General features: G+C 48.2%; 1 protein-coding gene across 12 annotated transcripts in view; it reads left to right on the top strand.

Moving 5' to 3' along the window:
* EVL (Enah/Vasp-like) overlaps nucleotides 1-17471 on the top strand; it is a 155812-nt gene that overhangs the window by 48676 nt on the left and 89665 nt on the right. The window contains exon 1 of one of the 12 annotated variants that reach the window (XM_086362959.1): nucleotides 5387-5632. The exons of 5 other annotated variants lie outside the window; for them this stretch is intronic. Coding sequence is in view for 1 of the 7 variants with exons in the window: in XM_086362951.1 (XP_086219077.1) it covers nucleotides 6546-6691 (146 nt within the window). In the remaining 6 variants the exon portion in view is untranslated. Of the gene's footprint in view, nucleotides 1-5386; nucleotides 5635-6283; nucleotides 7341-17471 lie in introns of those variants that run through there. 6 more of the 12 variants (XM_086362961.1, XM_086362965.1, XM_086362952.1 and 3 more) reach the window with 6 other exon arrangements.

Here is a 17471-nt window from a genome sequence, read left to right as displayed (position 1 = left end):
GTGGGGTTGGGAGCACTCATGGGGAGGTCACACTCGGGCCATGTGATCTCAGCTGCCCTCCTCCTGGGGAGGCCTGAGAACAGTGGAAAGGAACACTGGGCTGAGCACCCATGAAGCTTGGTTCGTGACACTGGCGCTGCCGTGGACTGTTACGTGAGGGTAAAAGGAGGAGAGGACTGTGGGGGACGCCGTCAGGTTATCTGCAGACACAGCCCTCCATAGAGAGCGCCAAGGCCACGTTCATTTGAACAGGAAGTCTGGTTGACAGACGTGTTTATGTGCCCCGTTTCCCCACTGGACTGTGAGTTCTAATCCAGTCTGTTGGCAGTCCATGCTGCTTTTAACTTGATTTCTTAGGGCCTAAAACTGCTGGAGAAACAGTAAGGCCTTAGTGAGTGGTGAACACAGTCATTTTCAGGAGGACTTAAGACAGATGAAAAAGCAAGCAAGCCCTCTGGCTAGCTCGGTGCCAGCCTGGAATGCCCGCTGAGTGCCTGCTGGTACCGGTTCAGAAGAGCGTGTCGAAAAGCAGACATCTGACCTCCTGAGAAAAATGAGAAGTATCCTCAGCACACCCCCACTGATGGAGCGCCAGAGAACTCCGACCTTGTTTCATAAGGAATCCCTGCGATGACCTCACTCTAGACTGTGGCGACAATGGTCAGGACTCCCCGGGGCCAGGCTGCAAGCCTGGAGGGCTACAGGGACATGGAGACGTGAGGCTGGGCCAGCATTTCCCCACTGCTCAGGGGCTTTCCCTGCCTTTCCCTGACTGCAAGACCATCTTGTCCTCACACCGGGCCAGCCGCTCTACCTGGCTATGCTAGGAGACACACTGCATTTGAGTTTTTGCTTAAAAAAAAAAAAAACTTCGTAGGTGAGACATGTACTGAAGTAATAGTTTAAGTCAACATTTACCTGTCCCCACACCCCACAGAGACTGTCCTCTGAGCCCCTCTGGAGATGGCTTTGTAGAACACGGTCTGGTTTCCTTCCACCCCTAGATCCTAAGCAGGGACCGCCTGCCCTTACCAACCCCAGAAGAAGGAGTCTGAAATGTGACTTTCAGACTCATGGTCCCCCAGATGAGAATGGAACCCAAATCAGAAGCTCCCGCCTCTCAGAATCCCTGCTCCTTGTTGTGGTTTATTCCCAGTGCTAGCTCCAGGATGTGTGATCCACAGTTGGAATGTGTCAGTCATGGAAAAATGGGAAGTTACTATTCTGGGTCTGTTGTGTTATATTTTTAAATAAAACATTGTTATGGAAGGATGGGATTCAAACTCAGACTCGTTCTTTGATAATTCAAATTTATATCTAGTCTTAGGAAGTGTCACAACTTTTCTTGCCCTTTCACTGGAATACTGAAATGAATTACAACGAGTGGTATCAGGGACACCCTGATACCACTGAAGCTCACGAACCAAGAGATGGCCCAGTGTCCAGAGCCCAAGCCAGCTCAGTGCCTCTCGTCTTCCAGGCCCTGTGATCTCTTGAGGAAACAGGTATTTAGGTACAGCGACGTTCACACTGTTGTTGGTGTTCAGTCACTGAGTCGTGCCCAGCTCTGCAAGCCCATGGACTGCAGCACACCAGGCTTCCCAGTCCTTCACTATCTACTGGAGTTGGTTCCAACTCAGGTCCATTGAGTTGATGCTGGGCAGGCGATGGGGAAGTGGAGAAACAAGATCATTTCATACCTACTGTGCACCAGACACCACTAGCTGCTTTGCCCCTCGTAGTTTGAACCCGAGTATCATTTTATGGAGACATGGACAGTCCCAAAACACATACCTCCAACCCAGAAACAGTGTTTGCTAAGTGAGTGAAGGAAATGAGAACAGAAGCTCCGAGAGGTCACCTGAAGTCACCCAGCTGTGGGGGTCTGGTCAGTTTCACTTCAGTCCTCCTTTCTCAGATACCCTGTGCCGAGAACGCCATCCTGTGACTTCACCTTGTGTCTCCCAGCCAGCACAGCCTTTCTGAGTCTCTCCTCTGGGCCCGGAGCCCGCAGTGGCTCCAGGCACTCGGCTCACCTCCCCAGGTGTGGGGAGGGTGGGGAACAGAAGAGGAGCAGAGGGCCGCTTGTAGGGCAGGACCGACTGACCCTCCACCCGACCTCCAGCTCCGCGGCTCCTCACTCCTCCTTACCTGTCTGTGTGGTACTTACTGCAGTGTAATTGTGTGACAGTTCCTGTCCCATCCTTCTCCCCTACTGAAGTCTGCACCCTTTGAGGCCAGGAGGCATATCTTAATCCTCTGACAGCACCACCAGCTGTTAACCTAGACTCAGCTCTCGTGTGAATCAGGCTTGTGTGTGCTCAGGTGCTGTTCATGTCCGACTCTTTGCGACCCCATGGACTGTCACCCGCCAGGCTCCTCTGTCCATGGGGATTCTCCAGGTGAGAATACTGGAGCGGGTTGCCATTTCTTCCTCCAGGGGATCTTCCCGATCCAGGGGTCGAACCTGTGTCTCCTGCATTGGCAGGTGGATTCTTTACCACTGAGCCACCCGGGAAGCCCCAGTACTTGTATTAGAGTAACTTTAACTGAATTAAGTCATGGTCTCTAACTGGGGGAGGGGGGCTGTCCTACTCCCCAGGGCTTCCTAGCACTCAGGCCCTGGTAGGGGGCGGTGGGGGCACATGGGTGGAGGATGTGGGTGGACAGTGAGGGCAGAGGGAGGGGAAAGTAGAGCAGCAGAGATGAGAAGAGACAAGTCTCAGTGACTTGACAGTTTCACCTGCTGCTGGTCTGACCAGCCACAAGCAAAAGTTATTTTGGAAGACAAATAATTTAGCTGTAGGATGGCAACACAGATATATGTAAAAATGCTGGCCTATCCTCCATTGTTAAATAAATGTCACAGCTGCTGAGTTTCACTCAAAGAGAAGCGGTGTTGTGGAACCAGACTCCAGTCCAGTCCATACAGTGTGGATGTAAAAGCCAAGACCTTGCAGAAGTCACTCCATCTCATCTCTTAGTTACCTCACACAGAGGAAGAGGGCTGTTTTGAGGATAACATACTGGAAAGCAGTGTGTAAATTATAAAACGCTGTGATAAATGCTTGTATTTGAAAGTTACCTGGTTAAGGTGCTGCTTTATTAAACTGTTTCCATCCCCCATTTCTCTTTGCTTAGCATTGTGGTCTCTTATATGGAAAACAACAAAATAAAACTGAATTAGAAGAAAGATTCAGCTGCACTCATTACCCAGAGGAAGGAGCCCTAGAACAGGAGACCAGCTTGGGTCTGTGTGACTCTTGCTCTAGTTACTTAGGATGATTGCAAAAGAGTCTCCAGCTGTTTAGGTTCAGAGACCTGTGTGGTGCCTTGTTGGAGGCAGGAGGGCCTTTTTCCTGTTAGGATAACCGTTCACCCAACAAACCACTTGCTGAGCATCAGTTGTTGTTGTTGTTGAGTCACTCAGTCGTGTCCGACTTTTTGTGACCCCATGGACCACAGCACACCAGGCTTTCCTGTCCTTCACTATCTCCCATGGCTTGCTCAAACTCATGTCCATTGAGTCAGTGATGCCATCCAACCACCTCATCCTCTGTTGTCCCCTTTTTCTCCCACCTTCAATCTTTCCCAGCATCAGGGTCTAGTCTAATGAATCGGCTCTTCACATCAGGTGGTCAAATATTGGAGCTTCCACATCAGTCCTTCCAAAGAGTATTCAGGACTGATTTCCTTTAGGATGGACTGGTTTGATCTCCTTGCTGTCCAAGGGACTCCCAAGAGTCTTCTCCAACACCACAGTTCAAAAGCATCAATTCTTTGATGCTCAGCCTTCTTTATGGTCAGCTCTCACATCCATACATGATTACTGGAAAAACTATAACTTTGACTAGACGGACCTTTGTTGGTAAGGTAATGGCTCTGCTTTTTAATATACTATCTAGATTGGTCATAGCTTTTCTTCCAAGGAGCAAGCGTCTTCTGATTTCACGGCTGCAGTCACCATCTGCAATGATTTTGAAGCCCAAGAAAATAAAGTCTCTCACTGTTTCCATTGTTTTCCCGTCTATTTGCCATGAAGTGATGGGATCGGATGCCATGATCTTAATTTTTTGAATGTTGAGTTTTGAGGGAGTTTTTTTCACTCTCCTCTTTGACCTTCATCAAGAGGCTCTTCAGTTCCTCTTTGCTTCCTCCCATAAGGGTGGTGTCATCTGTGTATCTGAGGTTATTGAGTAGAAGATGCAAATCTGTGTCATTCTGAGTCCTGGGAAGGTGCTTAACCAACACCAAAAGCATGGGGTGAGGGTAGCCAAAGACAAAACGAACCCGGGGAAAACCAGAAGTGATTCCAGACGGTTCCAGATAGGGTACTGTGGTTCAGGAGGAGGACGAGGCGAGGTTTTGCCATGGTGAACACTAGGGAGACTTGCAGGAGGAGGCGTCTCTCGGAGCACGTCTTAGAACAGCTTCAGATTTGAGGGGAGGTGGCGGAAAGAAAGGAGGGACTGCTGGCAGCCGTGCAGGAGCTGTACCCTGGGAGCGGGGGCGGTGTGGTCTTAGCCCGATGGTGGCTGATGAAACCTGAGGAGAAGGCTTTTGCTCATTCTTTTCAGAGTAACCCAGTCTGGTTGTCTTTTTCTCGTGATGGTCACTTCTCTCTGCCCTGAGAAGTGCCCTGAGTCACTGCTTTGCCGAGGTAAACCTTTCTCACCTTTAGGGAGTTCGTGTCTTACCGGTGGGAGGCCACGCGTTTTGCATTGCCGGCTTGTTACTTTGCGCAGGTTACTTCAGTTCTTGCTTTAGTTTGCCAGTCTATAAGATGGGGGATTACCTACCTCCTAGAGTGACTCTGCTGATTAAACAAGATCATTTACATAAAGCATTTGGCAGGGTTCCTGGCACTTAGTGGGCTTCCCGGGTGGCACTAGTGGTAAAGAACCCGCCTGCCAGTGCAGGAGATGTAAGAGACTCGGGTTCAGCCTCTGGGTTGGGAAGATCTCCTGGAGGAGGGCATGGCAACCCACTCCAGTATTCTTGCCTGGAGAATCCCATGGACAGAGGAGCCTGGCAGGCTACAGTCCACGGGGTCACAAAGAGGCAGACATGGCTGAAGCGACTTAGCACACACGCACGCTGGCACTTAGTAGATATTCAGTAAATTCATTCCTTTAATTTACTTTAAGCAGCAGAGCATTTAATTCAGACCCTCATCCTGGATGAGAAATCACGTAGGAGCCAGGAAAGAGGCCTGAGCCCTCTGAGGACGAGGAGCTTCTCTCATGACCCCGTCTCCTTGGCATTCAGACTCAGAGTGCCAGCAGTCAGTCCTTGGACGATAATGCTGTTTGCTGCCGAAATGTTTATGACACAGTGAACCGACCGTGATGTGACTCATCAGCTAGGAGCCTGGGTCTGGGCTTGGTTGACGCACGGATTCACCGGGCTGAGAGACTAATTGCGTTCCCTGCAGTTGACATACTGGGCCTGCGTGCTCCCCGACCGAGGGCAGCACAGCCACATCCCACGGCCAGCGTCAGTGCTGCCCCAGTGCCGCCGACTCAGCCCCAGCCCGGGACTCCGGATCTGCGTTCCTCCGGTCACGTCGATGCATCCCCCGAGACTGACACGCGCAGTGGCTGGCTGCTGAGCTGACACGGACAGGTTCAGGGTGTGAGCTCCCTTCTGGGGGAGGGCAGAGGGAGTTAACGGGTGGGACTCGGTGGAGGGGCAGTTGTAGATGTGGTGGGGTCCATCCCAGGGTAGTTCTATCGGGTATCAGGAGCCACTGGAGACCTCAACTTGGGGGTCCTTCGTAACAGTCCCTTCCTGGGAGGGCCCACCGAAACTGAAACACAGAGCCCAGGTCACTCCTCACACCCGGCAAGTCCAGGTGCTCAGAAGTGGAGCTCACGCACGAGCCCACCATTGCTCCTCAACCCTAGCTGAGTTCGGGGAGAACCCGAACCTCGGGAACCTGCAGATCCTACGTTTTGGTGACACTGTGTTACCTTAGATACGCCATTTAACTTCACTGGGATGTAGTTTGTCCACCTGGAAAATAGAAATGGTTCATAAAAAAACAAGATTACGGCCATGCAGGAGCTTGGGGAAATCAGGAGCTCTGGATAATTACAGGTGCTGTTAACATGTGCTTTCAAGTTCACCTGGCGCCTCTGGCCGCAGATTGAACCACATGTCTTGAGTGTGCGTGACTCATAGACACAACCCTGAGTTGGAACTGACCTCCTGCTGGTTTGTGGGCTGTGTGGGGTTTGGTGACTGGTCATGTGGCTGTCAGGAGGTCATCCCAGACCCAATTAGAGGTGAGAGGAGGTGTTTTCACTCCAGTCTGTCAGTTCAGGGCCTGCCAGATGCTAGGGTTGATCCTGCCGTGTGTCTCTTAGACTAGCCCAGCCTCCATCTTCATCAGCACAGGGGCTGGAAGAGAGCAGAGACAGCCCGTGTTTACCTGTGGAGGCCCACGAGGAAACTGGAAACTGGGAGCTCTTCCAGCTCCACGAGCACCCCTGGGCCACCTGGAGCACAGGCTCGAAGGAAAGAGAACCTGGAGCGGAAGGTGGATGTCCCTCCAGGGCCCGCTCCCGCTCTTCAGAAGCTCCACCAGTGGGGCCGGTGGCTCAGACAGTAAAGAACCTGCCTGCAACGCAGGAGACCCTGCAGGTTCGATCTCTGGGTGGGGAAGATCCTCTGGAGAAGGGAGAGACAGGTAAAACTGTGTGGTTGGATATACAGGACACCAAGCAGACTGTACGCTTTAAAGGCGTGTTTGGGCTCAGAGGTGAAATCCTTTTTCCTAGAGAGAGGATGCTTTCACAGTCAAATGAACCTTGGAGCCAGAGTGAAGACTGTGTTTTCCTTATCCACCAACTTACTGAGGAGTGAGCGCAGTAGAGTCCTGAAGTGGACAGAGGAAGATCCGCTGTGCTGCTCTTGATAAAACTGTTTTCCTGCCCTTGTTTGGGGCATTACGATAATCAGGTCCCTGTTGTGAATGAAGCTCACTCTGCCCTGGCAGAAAAATGTGAACACAGCTTTGCCTCACAGAACGGTGGGCGTTCCAAGGAACACGGCCTGGTGTTTGGGGGCCAGTCCTTTACTGAGAACTCCGTCCACAGCCAGTCCAGCTCCTTCTGCAGCTGCAGCCCTCTGTGGCCTGATTGCGTGCTCTCCCTTAACCCTTGACTCCCAGGAGTCTTCCCTCTGCTCCTTAAACGGGTTTAGTCACAGATCTGCATGTTCTGCTCTGCTTCCCTGTCTCTGAACTGAAACTGCAGAGCGTGTTTTGGGACTTAGGAGAGTGTTGTAGGTTCTTCTGGCTCTGCACAGCGAGAATTCGACAAGAGGCAGAGTGACAGGTAAGGAAGGGTTTATTAGTGAGTGGAGGACACTTGTGTGAGAGAGAAGCAGGTGGGCCAGGGAGCACTGCCCAGAACTTAGTGAGCCACGGGTTTATCGTCACAGGAAAAGTGGGGAGGGGGCGAGGACCACCTTCTCCCTGCCTCTTGGGTAGACCTCACACTTCTACCGCCAGCTCCTCCTCCTTGTCGGGCGGGGAATGTTCTTGTCCCCAGATGGCCAGACTGGACTGCAGTGGCGTACGGACGTGAGCCAAGTGAGAGTCGCACACACCGGAGGGTGGCACCCGCCTCAGGTTTCGGTGTAATGTCACCCTTTCCCTATATTTTTTCTTTTTCCTGTGTGCCGAGGAGCATATCCCAGGAATCATTAACTTCCTCACCCCTCCCGGGGAAGGAGGTGTGTCTCATTCCGTCAGTTATTTCCTGCTCAGGGCACATCTCAATATTCTGTTGCATGGTTTTGTTGCTGAGCAAGCCTGCTTGCTTTGACGGGTGAGCAAACTTGCTTTCTTGAGTGATCATTAATACGGGGTCTCACGTACCTCTTTCTTTAATTAGGGTTCCCTAGTGGGATTAGCTGTTTAATCACCCACTCTGTGCCTTTACTGTGCCCCTGTCAGAACCATTGTCTTCTTCCTATGAAACCCTTCCAAACCCAGCACTGCACACACTTCCTTTAGAGCCTTTTCTGACCACTGTGGCCCAAATGAACTTTCCCTTTTTCACTAAACTCCCATGCATCACTCAGGGTGTCGAGCACCCAATCTAATAGCTTGTGCTTCTCATTCTTATCTTCCTGACTTGGTAAGGATACTTGAAGGCAGAACAGTATCCTCTTCATTCCATCTGTCACACTTGAGCAGAGTGGATGCAGCCCAGCTTCTCAGCACTTTTTATTTACTCATTTTTATTACTTATTTCGAACCTCCTGCCATATGCCAGTCATTGTTATAGGCCAAGAAGGGGAAATGGCAGGAAAAAGGCCAATTTGCTGCCTTTTTGACGTCTTTTCACTTCTGAGCATGAAGCCGAGATTGGAATTTCGAGAGAGGTCCTGAATCTGGGGAGCAGGCCCTGTTGTGCCCGGGCAGAAGATCAGGAGAAAGGCCTGAAAGGGACCAGGTGGTAGATGTTCAAATCTGTAGGGAGTTAAAAGGGTTTGAGCTAGTAAAAATGCGTGTGAAATTTAAAGAGTCCTTATATATTTTAATGAAAATATTCTGATTCTTCAGGATTCAAATACAAACAAGATAACACATGTGCAATTGTACCCACTATATCCCAGGCACTTTTGTTATCATCTCTAATTTTCCCAGCAATCCTCGAAGCTCGGCATTATTTCTACTATTTTATGTAAGGGGCACCTAAGTTTCAGAGAGGTTAGATCCCTTTCTCACACATCTGCTTAATCGGTAAAGCTGAAAATCTGACCTGTGTCTTCTAACTAAAAAGTCAGTGCTTGTTTTTATCATTCTGACCCTAATTTTGTAAAACAGAGTCTGTGAGGTGTTCTGGCTCTTTGTGCTTTATGTAATGCTTCCCTGGTAAGTGACTGTATTGCATTGCTGAGCCCTGACTGTGATCAGTGAGACCTGCTGAGAGCTGCATTCGCGTGAACATGTGCAGCACTTTCCTCATCGGAGTCCGAAGAGGCAGCTGCTGGCCTTGTCGTGTCTGTCCAGCTCCACACGAGCTGGCGCTTGAACCCGCGCCGTCTGGCTCTGGGACCTGTGCCTTTACTGTCTTAGTCATAGGAGGGGCTTTGTGGCTGAAGAGAGTTCTGTGGTCAGTTGGTCAGAAAAATTGCACAACCCCACCCCCCACCCCCAACCCGCAGAGTAGCATGAAGCTCTGGTAAGTCCTGCAGGGGCAGCTATTACATGTGTGAATTTTGCCCCTGAGTTTCCCATGTATGTTTGATGAAGGGATTTTTGCTGCCTAACATTTGCATGCATGCTAAGTCGCTTCTGTCATGTCTGACTCTTTGCGACCCCACGGACTGTAGCCCACCAGGCTCCTCCGTTCATAGCATTCTCCAGGCAAGAGTACTGGAGTGGGTTGCCATTTCCTCCTCCAAGGGAATCTTCCCCCGCCCCAGGGATTGAACCCGAGTATTTCTGCATCTCCCGCACTGTCAGGCAGGTTCCCCACCAATAGCGCCTAACACTTAATTTTTAGTTTAAACTCTGGAAAAATACTGCTGTATGGGAAGGAGAATCTGAGCCTCGGAATTAGAAGAGGGAGGAAAGAGAGTTGTTGTTCAGTCACTAAGTCATATCCTACTCTTTGCAAACCCATGGACTGCAGAATGCCAGGAGAAGAGAATATTCAGGGGAAGACGCATAAACGGAAGAAGATGACGAGGCCTGAGATTTGAAGTCTCGTTTAGGTGTGAGTTCAGGCTGCTGCTCTTACCGGCTATGTATTGTAATTTGGGGCAAGTCGCTTTTTATTCTTTTTGGGTCTCACTTGCCTTATCTGTAAAATATTATTGTGAGGAAAAGTGGGATTGTATATGCAGAAATGCTTTGTTAACAGTAAAATTCATACTTTTTTTCTTTTTTCAGTTGGTGTTCACCAAGTTCATTTCCACTCTAGTACCCAACATGGCATCTACCAGCTATTTGAAGAACAGTTAACAGTTGTTGGATGAATGAGTGGATTTTGTCTTTAGGTCTCAGGGTTCTGTAGCTGGTATGTTACAACTGAGAAATGTTTTACAATGAGACTTTGTTTCTTGAATTTTCTTTCTCAATTGTGTTTTGTGTGTTTTAAAAATATTTATTTATCTGGCTGCATTGGGTATCGAAGCACATGGGATCTTTAGTTGTGGCTCATGGACTCTAGTTGTGGCGTGTGGGCTCAGTCATTGTGGCGTGTCGGCTTAATTGATGCCACATGTGGGATCTGAGTTGCCAGACCAGGGGTCAAACCCATGTCCCCTGCATTACAAGGCAGATTCCTAACCACTGGACCAACAGGGACGTCCCCGTAAATTGTATTTTTGCTAGGTTTTCTGTTTTTGGAATTTAATGGAAAATCAAGACTCACTCACTTTGTTGTATTCCAATTTGGACTGCTAAGGCAGTTTATTTTGTGTTTTTCTGATATGTTCCTGGCAGCTAGAAATTTTTGGACAGTTCCAAAATGGTAAATTTCATTCAACAGTGTGCATGTGGTGGCTTTTTTTCTTCTTCTTCTTTAATAGCACTGCTGATTCTCAGATGTGCCCATCTGTGGTTTCTTTTTTAAGGAATTTCTAATACAACACCCTCTCGATGTAATTACTCTTGATGTTTCCGTGATAAAGCCTAGCTGTCAGGAGAAGAAACTCGCTGCACTTCTGCATACCAGTGCCGGTGGGGGAGCGCTGACGTGTCAGAGCATCTTACCAACTTCAGATAAGTCACTTGTGTTTTCTGTTGTTGTTATTCAATCACTACGTTGTGTCCAACTCTTTGCCACCCCATGGACTGCAGCATGCCAGGCTCTCTTGACTTTGTGCTTTTGCATTCCAATCCCCTGTGATGAGAAGGACTTTTTTTTTTTTTTTTTTAATATTTACTTTTTAAAAAATTTGGCTACGCTGGATCTTAGTTGCAGCAGATCAGATCAGTTGTTCAGTCGTGTCCGACTCTTTGCGACCCCATGAATCGCAGCACGCCAGGCCTCCCTGTCCATCACCAACTCCCAGAGTTCACTGAGACTCATGTCCATTGAGTCAGTGATGCCATCCAGCCATCTCATCCTCTGTCGTCCCCTTCTCCTCTTTCCCCCAATCCCTCCCAGCATCAGAGTCTTGTCAGATGAGTCAGCTCTTCACATGAGGTGGCCAAAGTACTGGAGTTTCAGCTTTAGCATCACTCCTTCCAAAGAAATCCCAGGGCTGATCTCCTTCAGAATGGACTGGTTGGATCTCCTTGCAGTCCAAGGGACTCTCAAGAGTCTTCTCCAACACCACAGTTCAAAAGCATCAATTCTTCGGCGCTCAGCCTTCTTCACAGTCCAACTCTCACATCCATACTTGACCACAGGAAAAACCATAGCCTTGACTAGACGGACCTTTGTTGGCAAAGTAATGTCTCTGCTTTTGAATATGCTATCTAGGTTGGTCATAACTTTCCTTCCAAGGAGTAAGCATCTTTTAATTTCATGGCTGCAGTCACCACCTGTAGTGATTTTGGAGCCCAGAAAAATAAAGTCTGACACTGTCTCCACTGTTTCCCCATCTATTTCCCATAAAGTGATGGGACAGATGCCATGATCTTGGTTTTCTGAATGTTGAGCTTTAAGCCAACTTTTTCACTCTCCACTTTCACCTTCATCAAGAGGCTTTATAGTTCCTTTTCACTTTCTGCCATAAGGGTGGTGTCATCTGCATATCTGAGGTTATTGATATTTCTCCCGGAAATCTTGATTCCAGCTTATGTTTCTTCCAGCCCAGCGTTTCTCATGATGTACTCTGCATATAAGTTAAATAAACAGGGTGACAATATACAGCCTTGATGTACTCCCTTTCCTATTTGGAACCAGTCTGTTGTTCCATGTCCAGTTCTAACTGTTGCTTCCTGACCTGCATACAGATTTCTCAAGAGGCAGATCAGGTGGTCTGGTATTCCCATCTCTTTCAGAATTTTCCACAGTTTACTGTGATCCACACAGTCAAAGGCTTTGGCATAGTCAATAAAGCAGAAATAGGTGTTTTTCTGGAACTCTCTTGCTTTTTCCATGATCCAGCGGATGTTGGCAATTTGATCTCTGGTTCCTCTGCCTTTTTTAAAACCAGCTTGAACATCAGGAAGTTCACGGTTCACATATTGCTGAAGCCTGGAAGTGCTGCACGTGTCCACTGGAGAAGGGAATGGCAAACCACTTCAGTATTCTTGCCTTGAGAACCCCATGAACAGTATGAAAAAGCAAAATGATAGGATACTGAAAGAGAAACTCCCCAGGTCAGTAGGTGCCCAATATGCTACTGAAGATCAGTGGAGAAATAACTCCAGAAAGAAAATGAAGGGATGGAGCCAAAGCAAAAACAATACCCAGCTGTGGATGTGACTGGTGATAGAAGCAAGGTCCGATGCTATAAAGAGCAATATTGCATAGGAACCTGGAATGTCAGGTCCATGAATCAAGGCAAATTGGAAGTGGTCAAACAAGAGATGGCAAGAGTGAATGTTGACATTCTAGGAATCAGCGAACTGAAATGGACTGGAATGGGTGAATTTAACTCAGATGACCATTATATCTACTACTGCGGGCAGGAATCCCTCAGAAGAAATGGAGTAGCCATCATGGTCAACAAAAGAGTCCAAAATGCAGTACTTGGATGCAATCTCAAAAACGACAGAATGATCTCTGTTCGTTTCCAAGGCAAACCATTCAATATCACAGTAATCCAAGTCTATGCCCCAACCAGTAACGCTGAAGAAGCTGATTGAACGGTTCTATGAAGACCTACAAGACCTTTTAGAACTAACACCCAATAAAAGATGTCCTTTTCATTATAGGGGACTGGAATGCAAAAGTAGGAAGTCAAGAAACACCTGGAGTAACAGGCAAATTTGGCCTTGGAATACGGAATGAAGCAGGGCAAAGACTAATAGAGTTTTGCCAAGAAAATGCACTGGTCATAACAAACACCCTCTTCCAACAACACAAGAGAAGACTCTACACATGGACATCACCAGATGGTTAACACCGAAATCAGATTGATTATATTCTTTGCAGCCAAAGATGGAGAAGCTCTATACAATCAACAAAAACAAGACCAGGAGCTGACTGTGGCTCAGACCATGAACTCCTTATTGCCAAATTCAGACTTAAATTGAAGAAAGTAGGGAAAACCACTAGACCTTTCAGGTATGTCCTAAATCAAATCCCTTATGATTATACAGTGAAAGTGAGAAATAGATTGAAGGGCCTAGATCTGATAGATAGAGTGCCTGATGAACTATGGAATGAGGTTCATGACATTGTACAGGAGACAGGGATCAAGACCATCCCCATGGAAAAGAAATGCAAAAAAGCAAAATGGCTGTCTGAGGAGGCCTTACAAATAGCTGTGAAAAGAAGAGAAGAGAAAAGCAAAGGAGAAAAGGAAAGATATAAACATCTGAATGCAGAGTTCCAAAGAATAGCAAGAAGAGATAAGAAAGCCTTCTTCAGTGATCAATGCAAAGAAATAGAAGAAAACAACAGAATGGGAAAGACTAGAGATCTCTTCAAGAAAATCAGAGATACCAAAGGAACATTTCATGCAAAGAGGAGCTCGATAAAGGACAGAAATGGTATGGACCTAACAGAAGCAGAAGATATTAAGAAGAGATGGCAAGAATACACAGAAGAACTGTACAAAAACTTCACGACCCAGATAATCACGATGGTGTGATCACTGACCTAGAGCCAGACATCCTGGAATGTGAAGTCAAGTGGGCCTAAGAAAGCATCCCTATGAACAAAGCTAGTGACGGTGATGGAATTCCAGTTGAGCTGTTCCAGGTCCTGAAAGAGGATGCTGTGAAAGTGCTGCACTTAGTATGCCAGCAAATTTGGAAAACTCAGCAGTGGCCACAAGACTGGAAAAGATCAGTTTTCATTCCAGTCCCAAAGAAAGGCAATGCCAAAGAAAGTTGCAGCATGTGGGATCTAATTCCCTGACCGGGGGTTGAACCTGGGCCCCCTGCATTGGGAGCACGGAGTCTTGGCCCCTGGACCACCAGGGAAGTCCAAAAAGGACATCTTTTTTTGATGTTAGTTCTACAAGGCCTTGTAGGTTTTCACAGAACCATTCAGTTTCAGCTTCTTTGACATTAGTGGTTGTGGCATAGACTTGGATTACTGTGATGTTGAATGGTTTGCCTTGGAAATGAACCGAGGTCATTCAGTCATTTTTGAGATTGCACCCAAGTACTGCATTTTGTTGACTATGAGGGCTACTCCGTTTCTTCTAAGGGATTCTTGCCCACAGTAGTAGGTATAATGTTCATCTGAATTAAATTTGCCCGTTGCTGTCCATTTAGTTCACTGATTCCTAAGATGTCAATGTTCACTCTTGCCATCTCCTGCTTGAGCACTTCCAATTTCCCTTGATTCATGGACCTCACATTCCAGGTTCCTAGGCAGTGTCGTTCTTTACAGCATTGGGCTTTACTTGTACCCCCAGACACATCCACAGCTGAGCGTCGTTTCCACTTTTGGCCCAGCCTTTTCATTCTTTCTGGAGCTATTTCTCTGCTCTTCCCCAGTAACATATGGGATACTTTCTGACCTGGGGGCCTCATCTTCTGGTGTCATATCTTTTTGCCTTTTCATACTGTTCACGGGGTTCTCGAGGCAAGAATACTGGAGTGGTTTGCCATCCCCTCCTCCAGTGGACCACATTCTGTCAGAGCTCTCCGCTAGGACCCATCCGTTTTGAGTGGCCCTGCACGACGTGGCTCGTCACTTCTTTGAGTTGCGCAAGCCCCTTTGCCGCAACAGGTCTGTGGTCCATGAAGGGGAGTTGTGTTTCAGCACCCGGCCAGAGAGACAGAGATGAGCTTAAGGGTATTTCAGTAGGTCAGATGTGGCACAAATATCGAGAGTCTGGGTATTTTTGTTTGTTTATTTTTGGCCGTTCTGGGTCTTTGATGCTGTGCACAGGCTATCTAGTTGCGGCCGGCAGGGGCTGCTCTTCTTTGCAACCCATGGCCTTCTCACTGCAGTTGCTTCCCTGTCGCGGAGCATGGGCTCTGGAGCACAGGCTCAGTAGTTGTGGCTCATGGGCTTAGTTGCTTTGCAGCTTGTAGAATTTTTCCGGACCGGGGATCAAACCCATGGCCCCTCCCTTGGCAAGTGGGTTCCCATCAACTGCACCACCAGGGAAGTCCCAGGAGATTTTTAAAGAGAGAGACAACCAAATTATGTTTTAGCACACCTGTTTGTTCCCTGGAATAGCGCTGTTACTCCTCGAGAGAGGCTGTGTTGTGCGCACAGCCGTTTCTGGAGAGGCGGGTTAGGTAGAGGGGAAGCAGCAGCCCGCCCCTGGTCACCTGGCCCGGTCATGCAGTCTGTGTGGGCCGGCCACGACCCAGCCCCTGCCGTGGTGACTGGCTCAGGTACAGGGTGACTGAGTCCTCTGTGGAACCCCTGCTGGGCTAGAGCTGTTAGGAAAGGTGCAGTCATGTCGGGATCAAGAAAGCCTCAAGTCATTGTAGCCCTCTTTCCCACCATGTGGGTAAAGACCGTCTGAAAATGAAGCCAGAGAGGGTGGTAGGGTTCAGCAGAGGCCAAAGAAACGGAACTCGCCTGGCGTCGTCGAGCCTGGGTGTCCCGTGTGCCGTCCTGCTCAATCCAGACTTAGCCAAGAGCCTTATCTTTTTTGCACTGTATGAACTTATTCCATTTTTCCCCGTTAGTGTCTGTCACTTACAACCTAAAGAATCCCAAATAATTCAAAACCATGCAAGATAAATAAAAACGGAGTAAAACCTGTACCGTTTTTACCTCCAGAGGAGATGAGTGCCCCGGTAATCTTCACAACTGTCAGAGCACGTCCACTGGATTGTATCCATTAGGCTTCCAACAGAGGATTGTGGTCTGGGACACTTGTGGACTGAATTGTGTCCCCCTATATTTGTGGGTCGAAGCTCTCAGCCCCAGTGTGACTGTATTTGGAGATGGGGCCTTTAAGGAGGTACTGAAGGTCAAACTGGTCATAAGGCTGGAGGCTTCGTCCACTGGGACTGTTCCTTTAAGAAGAGCAGAGTCTCCAGGAGACCTGCAGAGGGGAAGGCTGTGTGAAGTGCAGGGAGGGGCGTCATCCACAGGCCAGGGGAGAGGCCTCTCAAGGAAGCTGCCTGTCCATACCTCTATCTGGACTTCGGCCTCCTCCTCCTATAAGGAAGGGAGTTGCGACTGCTGGACACCCAGTCTGTGGTATTTCATTACCGCCGCCCAAGCTGACTGATGCAGACACATTTAAAACAGAGAATAGGATGCTCAGGCGACTCAGGATCTCGTCTGAAGACAGTCTGTGAAGGGCTTGGGGGGTACTTTCAGAAGAAGAAAAGGCATCTTTAGAACTGAAAAAGCTCTTGAGCTCTCCTCTGGCTCATTGCGCTAGGAGCCACATTTTTGGACCCAGTATTTAAGTACTTTTAATTTTCACTGGGGTCCCTTGAGGCATTTCCAGCGGGAAAGGGAAGTAATATTTACTGAACACCCTCTGTGTCTTGGGCAATTTATAGTTATTATATCTTCGTTTATCATTCAGAGCTAGACCATAGGATACAGATGGGACAGCTTCTGTAAATTCCGCTACTAAGTGCCAAGAGCTCTATTTATAATACGTTATTTAATTAACACCACACTCAGCAAGTTAGGAATTACCTCCCTCTTACAGATGAGGAAACAGAGCGGGAAAGGGTCTGAACTTGGGCATGATCGCCAGGGTAGCTCTCAGCAGAGCTGGGTCTAGGACTCTAATCTGACGACTCCTGTTCTGTTGCCTTTCTCCCCCTGCCCTGTAAGGAGGGGAAGTGCAGCCCCGGGAAAGCTGAGGACCCGAGGCCCAGACAGGGCAGAGCAAAGCCAGACCAGACTCCCACACACGGTAAACGCACTTCCCTCACGAGAAGTTAACCGTTTCTATGTATCTTCCCGCTCTTTTTGCTTTGACATTTTCCTACCTACCTCGAAGTTTATACATCAGTCAGTCAGACCTTCGCTGGAGTTAGAGACCAAGAGGAAAGGCTTCCCCGGTTAACTCTGTTGTCCTCACGTGTAATTCTGATTTGGTCCACGAGTAGCTCCGTTCGTCAAAGTCACTCAACTGTCTTGTGCCTCAGGTTCTCCCTCTTTCAAATTAGCATGGCATGGTGAGCATGGAAGAGCTGACGAATGTGTGAAGTCTCACACTAAAAAGTCATGGTGTCGTTACTACATTCATAATGTAGGAATATATAATGTACAGTCACGTATGTTTTGTCTTTGAATATGAATGTGACTATTATTGGCAATAATAGTCCACCTTCTGATGTCCCCTTTAATTCTAAGACCTTCAGGAACACAGTATTAATTAAAGGAGGAAGTGGTGTGTGGCAGCACGGAGAGGATACATTTAAAAGCTACAAGAACGCCTGGGTG

This window comes from Bos grunniens, chromosome 21 (assembly GCF_055505025.1).
Source record: "Bos grunniens cultivar Pamir isolate PY7600 chromosome 21, Bosgru_T2T1.0, whole genome shotgun sequence".
NCBI classification, from domain to species: Eukaryota; Metazoa; Chordata; class Mammalia; order Artiodactyla; family Bovidae; genus Bos; species Bos grunniens.
The sequence above is the reverse complement of the archived record's forward strand: the minus strand, read 5'-3'. Positions and strand labels throughout refer to the sequence as shown.